This window comes from Anomaloglossus baeobatrachus, chromosome 1 (assembly GCF_048569485.1).
Source record: "Anomaloglossus baeobatrachus isolate aAnoBae1 chromosome 1, aAnoBae1.hap1, whole genome shotgun sequence".
Taxonomy (NCBI): Eukaryota; Metazoa; Chordata; class Amphibia; order Anura; family Aromobatidae; genus Anomaloglossus; species Anomaloglossus baeobatrachus.
This window is the reverse complement of record NC_134353.1, coordinates 972,547,112-972,563,936: the sequence shown is the minus strand read 5'-3', so window position 1 is coordinate 972,563,936 and position 16,825 is coordinate 972,547,112. Positions and strand designations below refer to the sequence as shown.

The 16,825-nt window shown below is 52.0% G+C and overlaps 1 protein-coding gene across 2 annotated transcripts in view; it reads left to right on the top strand.

The window, feature by feature from the left end:
* LOC142302968 (uncharacterized) overlaps nucleotides 1-16,825 on the top strand; it is a 324,150-nt gene that overhangs the window by 93,591 nt on the left and 213,734 nt on the right. For both annotated transcript variants that reach the window (XM_075344072.1, XM_075344079.1), the window contains one exon: nucleotides 11,492-11,581. In XM_075344072.1, the coding sequence (XP_075200187.1) occupies nucleotides 11,492-11,581 (90 nt within the window). The remainder of the gene's footprint in view (nucleotides 1-11,491; nucleotides 11,582-16,825) is intronic.

Below are 16,825 nucleotides of genomic sequence, written 5' to 3'. Positions count from 1 at the left end.
ACAGATTCTCCTCCTGAGCTGTGATCTCTGCTCGTCCTGTGGACAGATTCTCCTCCTGAGCTGTGATCTCTGCTTGTCCTGTGGACAGATTCTCCCTCTGAGCTGTGATCTCTGCTCGTCCTGTGGACACATTCTCCCTCTGAGCTGTGATCTCTGCTCGTCCTGTGGACACATTCTCCTCCTGAGCTGTGATCTCTGCTCGTCCTGTGGACAGATTATCCCCCTGAGCTGTGATCTCTGCTCATCCTGTGGACAGATTCTCCCCCTGAGCTGTGATTTCTGCTCGTCCTGTGGACAGATTCTCCCTCTGAGCTATGATCTCTGCTCGTCCTGTGGACAGATTCTCCCTCTGAGCTGTGATCTCTGCTCGTCCTGTGGACAGATTCTCCCCCTGAGCTGTGATCTCTGCTCGTCCTGTGGACAGATTCTCCTCCTGAGCTGTGATCTCTGCTTGTCCTGTGGACAGATTCTCCCCCTGAGCTGTGATCTCTGCTCGTCCTGTGGACAGATTCTCCCCCTGAGCTGTGATATCTGCTCATCCTGTGGACAGATTCTCCCCCCAGTTCTGTGATCCCTGCTTATCCTGTGGACACATTCTCCTCCTGAGCTGTGATCTCTGCTCATCCTGTGGACAGATCCTCCCCCTGAGCTGTGATCTGTGCTCGTCCTATGGACAGATTCTCCTCCTGAGCTGTGATCTCTGCTCGTCCTGTGGACAGATTCTCTCCTGAGCTGTGATCTCTGCTCGTCCTGTGGACAGATTCTCCTCTGAGCTGTGATCTCTGCTCGTCCTGTGTACAGATTCTCCTCCTGAGCTGTGATCTCTGCTCGTCCTGTGGACAGATTCTCTCCTGAGCTGTGATCTCTGCTCGTCCTGTGGACAGATTCTCCTCCTGAGCTGTGATCTCTGCTTGTCCTGTGGACAGATTCTCCCTCTGAGCTGTGATCTCTGCTCGTCCTGTGGACACATTCTCCTCCTGAGCTGTGATCTCTGCTCGTCCTGTGGACACATTCTCCTCCTGAGCTGTGATCTCTGCTCGTCCTGTGGACAGATTCTCCCCCCAGTTCTGTGATCCCTGCTTATCCTGTGGACACATTCTCCTCCTGAGCTGTGATCTCTGCTCATCCTGTGGACAGATCCTCCCCCTGAGCTGTGATCTGTGCTCGTCCTATGGACAGATTCTCCTCCTGAGCTGTGATCTCTGCTCGTCCTGTGGACAGATTCTCTCCTGAGCTGTGATCTCTGCTCGTCCTGTGGACAGATTCTCCTCTGAGCTGTGATCTCTGCTCGTCCTGTGTACAGATTCTCCTCCTGAGCTGTGATCTCTGCTCGTCCTGTGGACAGATTCTCTCCTGAGCTGTGATCTCTGCTCGTCCTGTGGACAGATTCTCCTCTGAGCTGTCATCTCTGCTCGTCCTGTGGACAGATTCTCCCTCTGAGCTGTGATCTCTGCTCGTCCTGTGGACAGATTCTCCTCCTGAGCTGTGATCTCTGCTCGTCCTATGGACAGATTCTCTCCTGAGCTGTGATCTCTGCTCGTCCTGTGGACAGATTCTCCTCTGAGCTGTGATCTCTGCTCGTCCTGTGGACAGATTCTCCCTCTGAGCTGTGATCTCTGCTCATCCTGTGGACAGATTCTCCTCCTGAGCTGTGATCTCTGCTCATCCTGTGGACAGATTCTCCTCCTGAGCTGTGATCTCTGCTCGTCCTGTGGACAGATTCTCCTCTGAGCTGTGATCTCTGCTCGTCCTGTGGACAGATTCTCCCCCTGAGCTGTGATCTCTGCTCGTCCTGTGGACAGATTCTCCTCCTGAGCTGTGATCTCGACTCGTCCTGTGGACAGATTCTCCTCTGAGCTGTGATCTCTGCTTGTCCTGTGGACAGATTCTCCTCTGAGCTGTGATCTCTGCTTGTCCTGTGGACAGATTCTCCTCTGAGCTGTGATCTCTGCTTGTCCTGTGGACAGATTCTCCTCCCAAGCTGTGATATCTGTGTGGCGCCCTGGACTAGCCAGGTCGTCACAGGTAACACTCACACACCCCCACCCCCACTAGACAGTAACATTAGCCAAACACAAAACCCTTGTTGCCTCCCTCCAGGGTCTGATGTCCACACCAGGTGGGGCGGAGCCAAGCGGTTGGCCCCACTCACCGAGGAGTTCACAGGCCTGGAGGCGGGAAAAGTGACAGTTCAGTTTTAGGAGTGGAAGAGTGGAGTTCAGGAGTTCAGTGGAGGAGGTTGAAGTGAAGAGTATCTGGGTTTGGGGCCCAGGCACGGACAACAAGGTTGGCAGACGGTGGTGGCCCTCTGCAGGAGTGGTGAATTGATGCGGAACCGTAGGACCGGGGTCGGGCGTTTGCCCACCGGTACCGACCGGGGAGCGAAGTGAAGCCAGCACACACAGGCAGGGCCATCGGACCCCGACTAGGCTTGGAGTCGCCGTCAACAGTCAAATCCGAGTGTGACAGAGACCCCAGGGGTTTCCTAACAGCCAAAGACCCGATAGAAGGCAACCGCCCACACCGTGAGGGTATACAGCTACCGCCTAAGGCTAGACACCCAAGGGCCAGCACCTGCGGGCAAACGGGCTCCTCCGGCATCCCTACACCGGGGAGCGGACTACCGTTGGGGATCCACCGTAGTCAAACAAGTACACAAAGGTGCAGGGAAAGACAGCCACCATTACCTGTCCGGGGAGGGACACTGAAGCCGGCTGCGGGACCCGTCCATCCAGCCGTTTGGTTTACCGAGGACTTTGTGCATCTCTTACTGAGTGAGTACACCGGTGCCATCCGGCACCGCGCCGCGCTGTCCCTGCAACCCTGCACCTCACCTACCCTGTCTCCCCGTCACACCATCGGGCCCCGGGACCACCGACCCCTACCCACGGAGGGGGGAAAACAACAATCAAGCTGCTCCCTACCATCGCTCCCGGGATCCCCGTCGAAAGCAGCAGTGGTGCCCATCTTCACTACTACCCGTGGGGGGCGTCACGGACTAAATCCCCCAAACCAACCCCCCCTTTCACTCACGGGCGAGGAGCGCCGCTCGAGTCCCCAGATCCGGCCCACCGCTCGAGCCACCGAGCAGCAGCAGCCACAGCAACGCCAGACCCGAGAGTTAGTGAGCGCAGCGGCGGCACACCTCCCTGCCCGCGACATCTGCTCGTCCTGTAGACAGATTCTTCTCCTGAGCTGTGATCTCTGCTTGTCCTGTGGACAGATTCTCCCCTGAGCTGTGATCTCTGTTTGTCCTGTGGACAGATTCTCTCCTGAGCTGTGATCTCTGCTCGTCCTGTGGACAGATTCTCCTCCTGAGCTGTGATCTCTGCTCGTCCTGTGGACAGATTCTCTCCTGAGCTGTGATCTCGGCTCATCCTGTGGACAGATTCTCCTCTGAGCTGTGATCTCTGCTTGTCCTGTGGACAGATTCTCCTCCTGAGCTGTGATCTCGGCTCGTCCTGTGGACAGATTCTCCTCCTGAGCTGTGATCTCTGCTTGTCCTGTGGACAGATTCTCCTTCTGAGCTGTGATCTCTGCTTGTCCTCTGGACAGATTCTCCTCTGAGCTGTGATCTCTGCCCGTCCTGTGGACAGGTTCTTCTCCTGATCTGTGATCTCTGCTTGTCCTGTGGACAGATTCTCCTGAGCTGTGATCTCTGCTCGTCCTGTGGACAGATTCTTCTCCTGAGCTGTGATCTCTGCTCGTCCTGTGGACAGATTCTCCTCCTGAGCTGTGATCTCTGCTCGTCCTGTGGACACATTCTCCTCCTGAGCTGTGATCTCTGCTCGTCCTGTGGATAGATTCTCCTCCTGAGCTGTGATCTCTGCTCGTCCTGTGGATAGATTCTCCTCCTGAGCTGTGATCTCTGCTCGTCCTGTGGACACATTCTCCTCCTGAGCTGTGATCTCTGCTCGTCCTCTGGACAGATTCTCTCCTGAGCTGTGATCTCTGCTTGTCCTGGGGACAGATTCTCCTCCTGAGCTGTGATCTCTGCTCGTCCTGTGGACAGATTCTCCTCCTGAGCTGTGATCTCTGCTCGTCCTGTGGACACATTCTCCTCCTGAGCTGTGATCTCTGCTCGTCCTGTGGACAGATTCTCTCCTGAGCTATGATCTCTGCTCGTCCTGTGGACAGATTCTCCCCCTGAGCTGTGATCTCTGCTCATCCTGTGGACAGATTCTCCCCCTGAGCTGTGATCTCTGCTCATCCTGTGGACAGATTCTCCTCCTGAGCTGTGACCTCTGCTCGTCCTGTGGACAGATTCTCCTCCTGAGCTGTGATCTCTGCTCGTCCTGTGGACAGATTCTCCTCCTGAGCTGTGATCTCTGCTCGTCCTGTGGACAGATTCTCCTCCTGAGCTGTGATCTCTGCTCGTCCTGTGGACAGATTCTCCTCCTGAGCTGTGATCTCTGCTCATCCTGTGGACAGATTCTCCCCCTGAGCTGTGATCTCTGCTCGTCCTGTGGACAGATTCTCCTCCTGAGCTGTGACCTCTGCTCGTCCTGTGGACAGATTCTCCTCCTGAGCTGTGATCTCTGCTCGTCCTGTGGACAGATTCTCCTCCTGAGCTGTGATCTCTGCTCGTCCTGTGGACAGATTCTCCTCCTGAGCTGTGATCTCTGCTCGTCCTGTGGACAGATTCTCCTCCTGAGCTGTGATCTCTGCTCATCCTGTGGACAGATTCTCCCTCTGAGCTGTGATCTCTGCTCGTCCTGTGGACAGATTCTCCCCCTGGATCTGTGATCTCTGCTCATCCTGTGGACAGATTCTCCTCCTGAGCTGTGATCTCTGCTCGTCCTGTGGACAGATTCTCCTCCTGAGCTGTGATCTCTGCTCGTCCTGTGGACAGATTCTCCCCCTGAGCTGTGATCTCTGCTCGTCCTGTGGACAGATTCTCCTCCTGAGCTGTGATCTCTGCTCGTCCTGTGGACAGATTCTCCTCCTGAGCTGTGATCTCTGCTCGTCCTGTGGACAGATTCTCCTCCTGAGCTGTGACCTCTGCTCGTCCTGTGGACAGATTCTCCTCCTGAGCTGTGATCTCTGCTCGTCCTGTGGACAGATTCTCCTCCTGAGCTGTGATCTCTGCTCATCCTGTGGACAGATTCTCCTCCTGAGCTGTGATCTCTGCTCGTCCTCTGGACAGATTCTCCCCCTGGATCTGTAATCTCTGCTCGTCCTCTGGACAGATTCTCCCCCTGGATCTGTGATCTCTGCTGCTCCTGCAGTGACTATGGCCCTCTCGGTTTGCAGTTGTGCCATCTTCATTCCATTTTTAAATAAGACCCAAGATGAAAATAATATGGACGTATACTCTGCTGTAACTAAATAAAAGCACAGTGCATATAAATAAACATAGGAGACTTGGTAAACACTGTTTATGATCAGAGAAGCATAAAGCCATCCCACCGCGACAAGGTGTGCCCAGGTCCGGATCTACACTCGCTGATATTAAGACCTCACCATGGGTCCTAATAGAACTCAATGTGAATAAGGCAGAGAGTGGCTTTGTCCCGACTATGGACAGACAACCATAGGAAGCTCTAGATGAAATGCCCGGCTCAGCGAGAAGGGGCCGCACCCTATTTGTATTGACTACAAGAGACTAATAATAATGATGATGACGTTTATTTATATAGCGCCAACATATTCCGCAGCACTGTACAATCAAGTGGGGGCATGTACAGACAAAAATAAAATAGCAGATAGTTCAGCAGCTCCAGTAGGATGAGGGCCCTGCTCGAAAGCCATCGTTATGATAATTTATTGATTTCATGTAAAGATGAATGAACCAGTCATTTACGTGCTATTGGTTGTATGGAGCCTGTGAGGACAGAAATAGGAGGAGAAGGTTGTGAATAGCATTTAGAAAGCGGGACAGGAGAGAGTTAGGTTAGTAAGTTATGATAAGCTTGTCACGCTTAAAAACTTGGGGGCTGGATATTAGTCTCATTCTTTGGGGTAGTGCATTCCAGAAAACTGGTGCAGCACGAGAAAAGTCTTGGAGATGAGGTGTGAGATTCGGATAATGGAGGATGCTAGTCTAAGATTATTTGCAGAATGGGGAGGGCGGGTAGGATGATAAACAGAGAAGATGGATAAGATATATGGTGGTGCAGAGCTGTGGAGAGCTTTGTGGGTGAGGGATATGAGTTTGTATTGTATTCTGTAGCTTATAGGTAGCCAGTGTAGTGACTGGCACAAGGTGGAGGCATCAGTGAAGCGGCTGGACAGGAATATGACCCTGGCAGCTGCATTCAGGATGGATTGGAGAGGGGAGAGTTTGGTCCGAGGGAGACCGATCAGTAAAGAGTTGCAGTAATCCAGGCGGGAATGAATAAGAGCGACAGTAAGGGTTTTGCAGTTTAAAAGGTGAGAAATGGTCGGCTTCTGTAGATGTTTTAAAATGCAGGTGACCTGAGCGAGTGATTGTATATGGGGAATGAAGGAAAGTTCTGAGTGAAATATGACCCCAAGACAGTGAGCGGCCGCCTGGTGTAATGATTAAATCATCGAAGGTAACTGAGATGTCGGGTGTAGGTTGGTAGTAGAGGGAGGAAACACAAGAAACTCGGTTTTGAAGAAATTCAGTGTTAGCTAGAGGGAGGACATGATGCTGGAGACGGCAGACAGACAATGCCTGGTATTGTGTAATAATGCAGGGGTGATATCAGGAGAAGATGTGTACAGTTGGGTGTCATCAGCATAGAAGTGGTATTGGAAACCAAATCTGCTGATGGTTTGTCCAATAATGTATATGTGTATAGGTGTATAGGGAGAAAAGGAGAGGGCCCAAGACCGAGCCTTGAGGAACCCCAAAGGTGAGTGGGAGTGGAGTCAGAGCCAGCAAAGGAAACAGTGAAGGAACGGTCGGAGAGATAGGAGGAGAACCAGGCGAGAGCGGTGTCCTTGAGGCCAATAGAGCGGAGCATGGTGAGGAGAAGTTGGTGATCCACAGTGTCAAAAGCAGCTGAGAGATCCAAGAGAAACAATAGGGAATAGTGGCCGCTAGATTTTGCTGTTAATAGATCATTAGAGACTTTGGTGAGGGCCGTTTCGGTGGAGTGTAAAGAGCGGAAACCAGATTGAGCGGGATCAAGAAGTGAGTTTAAAGATAAATAGCGGATTAGCCGAGAGTGGACCAAGCGTTCCAGGAGCTTGGAGATAAAGGGAAGGTTAGAGACTGCTCTGTAGTTAGCGGCACAGACCAGGGAAGGTTTTTTAAGTAGAGGGGTTATGATGGCGTGTTTAAATGATGAAGGAAAGATACCTGATGAAAGAGAGAGGTTAAACATTTTGGTTAGATAGGTAGTGACAGCTGGGGAGAGAGTGTGATGCCCTGGACCCCAGGGGTCACAGGTAATTACACCTGCCACATACACACACACCCCCCGCCCCCTGTGAGGTCACACACATGTCACCCGAAAGGGAGACCTGATGCCTCCCTCAGGGCTAGTAGAGCACACCAGGTGGGCGGAGTCAGGCGGAAAGACACGCCCACCGAGGAGACTACTTTCCTGGGGCAAGAAGTTTAAACAGATAAGTTTTGAGTTGACAGTGAGTGGTAGAGGAGCAGCTGTCAGGGACCCGGGTAGGAGCCTGGGCCCCTTTAGAGAACGTCAGGCAGGCAGACGGTGGTGGCCGTCTGCAGGAGTACTGGTACAGCAACTGGCGGAACCGTACGGACCGGGCCTGGGTTGGAGCCCGCCGGTCCCGAACCGGGGAGTCAACCATGTACAGGAGCACCAACAGGAGGGTACTCAGACCCCGTCCTAGCTTACAAACCACTGAGTATAGGAAAATTGACTGATTGCTGGCCGGACCTCACGGGTTCATCCACACCCAAAGTCCCGAAAGAAGGCAAAAGCCCACCGAGTCCGGGTGAGCGCCACCGCCAAGGGCCAAACACCCGACGGGCCAGTGCCTGCGGGCAACCGAGGGCTCCTCCGGCAGCTCAACGCCGGGGAGCGGGCCACCACTGCTTAGGCAGGGGGGGCCGAAACACAAACATCTAGAGGTGCACGGGAAAAGGGGCCACCATCAACCCAACAGTGGACATCAGCAGCCGGCCGCGGGCACCGACCACTACCGAACTTTGGTTTACCAGTGACTCTGAGTGTGAATCATTTGTGAGTACACCAGTGCCATCTGGGCACGACGCTACACCGCGGCACGGCATCCTGCACGACGACGACATCACTCCCCTCATCCAGTCCCCAACACCGGGGGGCCCCGGGACACACCGCCCCTACCCACGGAGGGGCTAACATCTCAGCTGTGGCCGCAACACCGACCCCGGATGAGCCCACCATCACTCCAGCCACAGTGGTGGTGCATCCCCCTTCACCACGACCCGTGGGTGGCGTCACAACCCGTTACACGACCACCAAAACCCACACTGCCTCCCCTTAACAAGAGCGACGTAGCCCCCGGTCCGGAGGCGCTAGTGCCACCGAGAACCCGTGCCCGGACCTCGAGCGGCTTGGCCCGAGCAAGCGGAGGAAGTGGCCGGGCCCCTCTCAGGGCGGTACAAGAGCCTGAAGGAGATGTGAGGGAATAATGTCACTGGTGCATGTTGTTGGGCGGGAAGAGGCAAGGAGTCACTTCTTCAGTGACCGGCTCGAATATTGATAGTGAGCTTGAGGTGCGGGAGAGGAGGGGATCCAGGCTCTGAGGGGATTTTTCAAAGATTACTTTACGGATGTCGTTGATCTTTTGTAAGAAGAAAGTGGCCACATCGTCAGAGCTTAGGTTGGTAACCGGGGTCTGGGCTTTAGGGCTCAGGAGGTAGTGGAAGGTTTCAAAGAGTCGTTTAGGATTGTTGGCTAGTGAAGTGATGAGAGTGGTAAAGTAGACTTGTTTAGCCAGATGGAGAGCAGAGTTATAGGTTTTAAGCATGTGTGGCGCCCTGGACTAGCCAGGTAGCCACAGACAAAACACACACACACCCCCACCCCCCAGACAGTTACATTAGTCAGACAAAAACCCTTGTTGCCTCCCTCCAGGGTCTGATGTCCACACCAGGTGGGGCGGAGCCAGGCGGTTGGCCCCACCCACCGAGGAGTTCACAGGCCTGGAGGCGGGAAAAGCAGTAGTTTAGTTCAGGAGGTGAAAGTGAGAGGTCACGTACTGCGAGTGTCTGGGTTGGAGCCCAGGCACTGAGAGCAAGGTTGGCAGACGGTGGTGGCCGTCTGCAGGAGTTGGTGGAACTCCGCAGAGCCGTAAGGACCGGGGCTGGGCAGTGGCCCACCGGTACCGGACCGGGGAACGGAGTGAAGCTAAGCACACAGGCAGGGCCATCGCACCCCGACCAGGCTTGGAGCCGCCGTCAATAGTCAAATCCGAATGTGACAGGAACCCCCGGGTTTCCGTAACAACCAAGTCCCGATTGAAGGTAACCGCTCACACCGTGAGGATACACAGCCACCGCCACCGGCTATAAATCCAAGGGCCAGTGCCTGCGGGCAAAACGGGCTCCTCCGGTATCTATACACCGGGGAACGGACTACCATTGGGAAGCCATTGGAGTCAACACAGTACACAAAGGTGCAGGGAGAGACAGCCACCATCACCTGTCCAGGGAGAGACACTGCAGCCAGCTGCGGGACCCATCAATCCAGCCGTTTGGTTTACCGGAGACTTTGTGCATCTATTGCTGAGTGAGTACACCCGTGCCATCCGGCACCGCGCCGCGCTGTCCCTGCAACCCTGCACCTCACCGACCCTGCCTCCCCATCACACCACCGGGCCCCGGGACCACCAACCCCTACCCACTGCGGGGGAAAACAACATCCCAGCTGCTCCATACCATCGCTCCCAGGATCCCCGTCACCAGCAGCGGTGGTGCCCATCTTCACCACAACCCGTGGGTGGCGTCACGGACTAAATCCCCAAACAAACCACCCCCTTTTCACTCATGAGCAAGGAGCGCCGCTCGAGTCCCCGGATCCGGCCCACCGTTCGAGCCACCAAGCAGCAGCCGCAGCGCCGGACCCGAGCGTTAGCGAGCGCAGCGCCCCGCCGCCCGTGACACATGAACTTATAGTGGATGAAGTCTTCAGCTGAGAAGGATTTTCTCCACAGACGCTCTGCGCACCTAGAACAGCGCTGGAGGACACGTGTGTGAAGCGTGTGCCAGGGCTGTCGCTGCCTGTGTGGTCTTTTTCTGCATGTAGCTGGTGCAGCTTCATCCAGGGCACTCTGCAATGTCTTATTATAATGTGACACTGCCGAGTCTGCACAGGAGAGGGAGGAGATGGGAGCCAAGGAAGACTTATCTATTATATAAAGCGGAGTGTATGTGTGTTTGTGTATGTCCGCTAAAGGACTTTGCACCGTCGCATGTACAATCACGAAATTTTGCACAGACACTCCATTTGACTCAGGGAAAGTCATAGACTATGTTTTGAGGGGAAATTTAAATCCTGCGCTTTACAGTTATTCGCCAAAAAAACTGCAATCATTAAAGTGAATGGAGCTGGGATATACAGTGCAGCGAGAACTTCAGAAGAATGCGCAGCCACGCCCTTATATGGAATGTTGACATGTCACAATGCAGCCAGGGAAAGAGACAGACACAGACAGGGAAAGAGACAGAGAGACAGGCAGGGAAATAAGAGAGACAGACACTGAAAGAGACAGACAGGGAAAGAGACAGAGACAGACAAAGAAATAGAGAGAGAGAGCCGGGAGTACCTGGGTATGGCGGTGAGGGAACTACCCTCTATAGTGAGAGTGCAGTATCTGCACGGTTCCTTTAGAGGATACCAGCCAGGTTAGTGGATAGAGTAGGATTGGCTAATCTTGTATATGTGCATATCGTTGTATTGCTATTTGAACTGGTATTGCTTGTTGTACTAGTTGTGGCGACCTGACCTGTCCTCCTCAGCTATACTATACACGATTGTATCTGGACTTGTCTCTTTTACCGTTTGTTCCTTTTTGCCCCATCCCACTGCTCTGCAGCTTGCTTTTCTTGCCCTGATAAATAAACTTTCTTCTTGGTTTACCTGTTAAGTCAGTCTGATCCGGTGACTTAATTAAAAAGTGTACGTCTGGAACACCAATGGTGTGAACAAGGTGCAAGACTCAAAAATATACAACTAAACAATAGGATAAAGAGTTGCACACCAGTCACAATGTATATATGGGGATACTAGAATGAAAAATACAATGAACTATCGGAAAAAATGAAAAACATGAAAATGGAATATGCATAACTGCAATGAATAATAGGAATACAGGAGATGTTTAGCCATTGTATTGATCAATGCAAAAGAGCCCCAAAACCACGCCAAGGTGATCCTGTGACTTGCTTTGCGGAGCGGCGGGACCTTGGTCCATCGCTTCATATGCATGCTTTCTCAAGGCACTGTATAGCTGTATACTGCACTGCAATCTGTATATTATATATAGCTAGGCACTCTGCTGCAGTCTTTATATACAGCAGTTGTAGGACATGCAATGATCCCGTCTGGTGGTTTGTGTTCAGATTTCCAGGCTCTTCCTCCTCATGTGAAGATCCCTCTCATCCTCATGTCCTGCACTCTTACGGCTGCTGTCATTGGGCTTTCTGTACGATGTGAGTATTAGCAGAATTTATTCATGTGAACATAAAGTGCAACTCCAACTGCACAACACGTCCCAACCTTATAATTTTACCCATTACCTGCAATATTGGTCCCTCGGGAGTCAGGATTGATGTTGTTCTAGCAGAAGTGTCAGTCCTAAGTAGAGATGCAGGATGGTGTGCCCCAATAAATATAGGATGTATCGTGGATCCTTGACTCTGGTAGTGTCGATCATTCGGTGGTCAAGATACCTTCTCTCCTTCTTCCCCATCACTAACAACCTACTCACTTGCCCCAATTAAGACAGACTCAATATTTTGGATGATATTGGCCACAACAGCCTTCATTATGACCAATATGAACATTTAGGAAAACACATTTAGTAAAAAGTGGTAAAGGCCTTGAGTAAACGCGGTTACTCCCGGCCATAACCTACAGGCTTGGTGCACCTTAACCAAAAGGGTTCCTTCACGAATAAGCAATACCTAGAGACTTCACGCTCCCTTTCCGGAAGGTCCACAATTCAACAGACCAAATAACCAAACTTATTAGTTAGGGATCCATATCCTGATGAATCCCCCAAACAGGTTTAAAGCAACCAAACATCACTAGCCAACGTCACCCAAAAACTACCAACACACCAGTAATGATTTTGAAATGAAGGGAAAGCAGATGGGAATCGGGCTGTGACCGAGAGCGCGGGAGAATGGAAGACTCCATCCATGAGCCAGCCTTATAAAGGGAACCCCAATTACCATATTCCTACTCCACTAAGATTTGCCCCCACCTCCCTCCGTCCCCTTGTCATGCCGGCCTCCGCCCATTTCCCGGGACTAGGACTTCGCCTCTACTTAATTAGGAAAGTTAAGAGGTTGCAGTTGAATAACATTACTCACTATTAGGCAATGAGCTTAATAGTTACAGAATTATCTAAAGTAACACACTTACACGGATGTTGGTAATGCACTTATCATAGTTTCTGACATTTTGACGATTTTCTGACACTCGTGGCAGTCTGCAGGCAGCGTCCTCGGAGCAGCTCTTCATTCTTGCAGAGATTCTGTCATTCTTGTACATTATACATCTGCAGAGCGGGTCACCATAGCTCTAGCATTCACCTAGGGTAACAGCGGCCTGCAGTAGCTTCTCTGGGGATCTGCACACTACTGAGCCTTACCCTTCACAGTTAACAAATTACAGTCCCTATCATCAATCACCAGTCTCCTGCCGTACTTGGGATGGCTCTTCCTTATATACTTGAGCATCTGTTTCCAGATTCCTCGTGTGTGACAGCTCCTCTCTACACTCAGGTATCAGCTTCTTGTCTCCTCTGGTGTGGATGCTCCTCTCTACACTCAGGTATCAGCTTCTTGTCTCCTCTGGTGTGGATGCTCCTCTCTACACTCAGGTATCAGCTTCTTGTCTCCTCTAGTGTGGCTGCTCCTCTCTACACTCAGGTATCAGCTTCTTGTCTCCTCTGGAGTGGCTGCTCCTCTCTACACTCAGGTATCAGCTTCTTGTCTCCTCTGGTGTGGATGCTCCTCTCTACATTCAGGTATCAGCTTCTTGTCTCCTCTGGTGTGGATGCTCCTCTATACACTCAGGTATCAGCTTCTTGTCTCCTCTGGTGTGGATGCTCCTCTATACACTCAGGTATCAGCTTCTTGTCTCCTCTGGTGTGGATGCTCCTCTCTACACTCAGGTATCAGCTTCTTGTCTCCTCTGGTGTGGATGCTCCTCTCTACATTCAGGTATCAGCTTCTTGTCTCCTCTGGTGTGGATGCTCCTCTCTACACTCAGGTATCAGCTTCTTGTCTCCTCTGGTGTGGATGCTCCTCTCTACACTCAGGTATCAGCTTCTTGTCTCCTCTAGTGTGGCTGCTCCTCTCTACACTCAGGTATCAGCTTCTTGTCTCCTCTGGAGTGGCTGCTCCTCTCTACACTCAGGTATCAGCTTCTTGTCTCCTCTGGTGTGGATGCTCCTCTCTACATTCAGGTATCAGCTTCTTGTCTCCTCTGGTGTGGATGCTCCTCTCTACACTCAGGTATCAGCTTCTTGTCTCCTCTGGTGTGGATGCTCCTCTCTACATTCAGGTATCAGCTTCTTGTCTCCTCTGGTGTGGATGCTCCTCTCTACACTCAGGTATCAGCTTCTTGTCTTTTGTGGTGTGGATGCTCTTCTCTACACTCAGGTATCAGCTTCTTGTCTCCTCTGGTGTGGCTGCTCCTCTCTACACTCAGATATCAGCTTCTTGTCTCCTCTGGTGTGGCTGCTCCTCTCTACACTCAGGTATCAGCTTCTTGTCTCCTCTGGTGTGGATGCTCTTCTCTACACTCAGGTATCAGCTTCTTGTCTCCTCTGGTGTGGCTGCTCCTCTCTACACTCAGGTATCAGCTTCTTGTCTCCTCTGGTGTGGATGCTCCTCTCTACACTCAGGTATCAGCTTCTTGTCTCCTCTGGTGTGGCTGCTCCTCTCTACACTCAGATATCAGCTTCTTGTCTCCTCTGGTGTGGCTGCCCCTCTCTATACTCAGATATCAGCTTCTTGTCTCATCTGGTGTGGCTGCTCCTCTCTACACTCAGGTATCAGCTTCTTGTCTCCTCTGGTGTGGATGCTCCTCTCTACACTCAGATATCAGCTTCTTGTCTCCTCTGGTGTGGCTGCTCCTCTCTACACTCAGGTATCAGCTTCTTGTCTCCTCTGGTGTGGCTGCTCCTCTCTACACTCAGATATCAGCTTCTTGTCTCCTCTGGTGTGGCTGCTCCTCTCTACACTCAGTTATCAGCTTCTTGTCTCCTCTGTTGTGGATGCTCTTCTCTACACTCAGGTATCAGCTTCTTGTCTCCTCTGGTGTGGATGCTCCTCTCTACACTCAGGTATCATCTTCTTGTCTCCTCTGGTGTGGATGCTCTTCTCTACACTCAGGTATCAGCTTCTTGTCTCCTCTGGTGTGGCTGCTCCTCTCTACACTGAGGTATCAGCTTCTTGTCTCCTCTGGTGTGGCTGCTCCTCTCTACACTCAGGTATCAGCTTCTTGTCTCCTCTGGTGTGGATGCTCTTCTCTACACTCAGGTATCAGCTTCTTGTCTCCTCTGGTGTGGCTGCTCCTCTCTACACTCAGATATCAGCTTCTTGTCTCCTCTGGTGTGGCTTCTTCTCTCTACACTCAGGCATCAGCTTCTTGTCTCCTCTGGTGTGGATGCTCCTCTCTACACTCAGGTATCATCTTCTTGTCTCCTCTGGTGTGGATGCTCTTCTCTACACTCAGGTATCAGCTTCTTGTCTCCTCTGGTGTGGATGCTCTTCTCTACACTCAGGTATCAGCTTCTTGTCTCCTCTGGTGTGGCTGCTCCTCTCTACACTCAGGTATCAGTTTCTTGTCTCCTCTGGTGTGGCTGCTCCTCTCTAAACTCAGGTATCAGCTTCTTGTCTCCTCTGGTGTGGCTGCCCCTCTCTACACTCAGATATCAGCTTCTTGTCTCCTCTGGTGTGGCTGCTCCTCTCTACACTGAGGTATCAGCTTCTTGTCTCCTCTGGTGTGGATGCTCTTCTCTACACTCAGGTATCAGCTTCTTGTCTCCTCTGGTGTGGCTGCTCCTCTCTACACTCAGGTATCAGTTTCTTGTCTCCTCTGGTGTGGCTGCTCCTCTCTAAACTCAGGTATCAGCTTCTTGTCTCCTCTGGTGTGGCTGCTCCTCTCTACACTCAGGTATCAGGTTCTCATCTTCTCTGGTGTGGATGCTCCTCTCTACACTCAGGTATCAGGTTCTCATCTTCTCTGGTGTGGATGCTCCTCTCTACACTCAGATATCAGCTTCTTGTATCCTCTGGTGTGGCTGCCCCTCTCTACACTCAGATATCAGCTTCTTGTCTCCTCTGGTGTGGCTGCCCCTCTCTACACTCAGATATCAGCTTCTTGTCTCCTCTGGTGTGGCTGCTCCTCTATACACTCAGGTATCAGCTTCTTGTCTCCTCTGGTGTGGATGCTCCTCTCTACACTCAGATATCAGCTTCTTGTCTCCTCTGGTGTGGCTGCCCCTCTCTATACTCACATATCAGCTTCTTGTCTCCTCTGGTGTGGCTGCTCCTCTCTACACTCACATATCAGCTTCTTGTCTCCTCTGGTGTGGCTGCCCCTCTCTATACTCAGATATCAGCTTCTTGTCTCCTCTGGTGTGACTGCTCCTCTCTACACTCACATATCAGCTTCTTGTCTCCTCTGGTGTGGCTGCTCCTCTCTACACTCAGGTATCAGCTTCTTGTCTCCTCTGGTGTGGCTGCTCCTCTCTACACTCAGATATCAGCTTCTTGTCTCCTCTGGTGTGGCTGCTCCTCTCTACACTCAGTTATCAGCTTCTTGTCTCCTCTGGTGTGGATGCTCTTCTCTACACTCAGGTATCAGCTTCTTGTCTCCTCTGGTGTGGATGCTCCTCTCTACACTCAGGTATCATCTTCTTGTCTCCTCTGGTGTGGATGCTCATCTATACACTCAGGTATCAGCTTCTTGTCTCCTCTGGTGTGGCTGCTTTTCTCTACACTCAGGTATCAGCTTCTTGTCTCCTCTGGTGTGGCTGCTCCTCTCTACACTCACATATCAGCTTCTTGTCTCCTCTGGTGTGGCTGCTCCTCTCTACACTGAGGTATCAGCTTCTTGTCTCCTCTGGTGTGGCTGCTCCTCTCTACACTCAGGTATCAGCTTCTTGTCTCCTCTGGTGTGGATGCTCTTCTCTACACTCAGGTATCAGCTTCTTGTCTCCTCTGGTGTGGCTGCTCCTCTCTACACTCAGATATCCGCTTCTTGTCTCCTCTGGTGTGGCTTCTTCTCTCTACACTCAGTCATCAGCTTCTTGTCTCCTCTGGTGTGACTGCTCTTCTCTACACTCAGATATCAGCTTCTTGTCTCCTCTGGTGTGGCTGCTCCTCTCTACACTCAGATATCAGCTTCTTGTCTCCTCTGGTGTGGATGCTCCTCTCTACACTCAGATATCAGCTTCTTGTCTCCTCTGGTGTGGCTGCTCCTCTCTACACTCAGGTATCAGCTTCTTGTCTCCTCTGGTGTGGCTGCTCCTCTCTACACTCAGATATCAGCTTCTTGTCTCCTCTGGTGTGGCTGCTCCTCTCTACACTCAGTTATCAGCTTCTTGTCTCCTCTGGTGTGGATGCTCTTCTCTACACTCAGGTATCAGCTTCTTGTCTCCTCTGGTGTGGATGCTCCTCTCTACACTCAGGTATCAGCTTCTTGTCTCCTCTGGT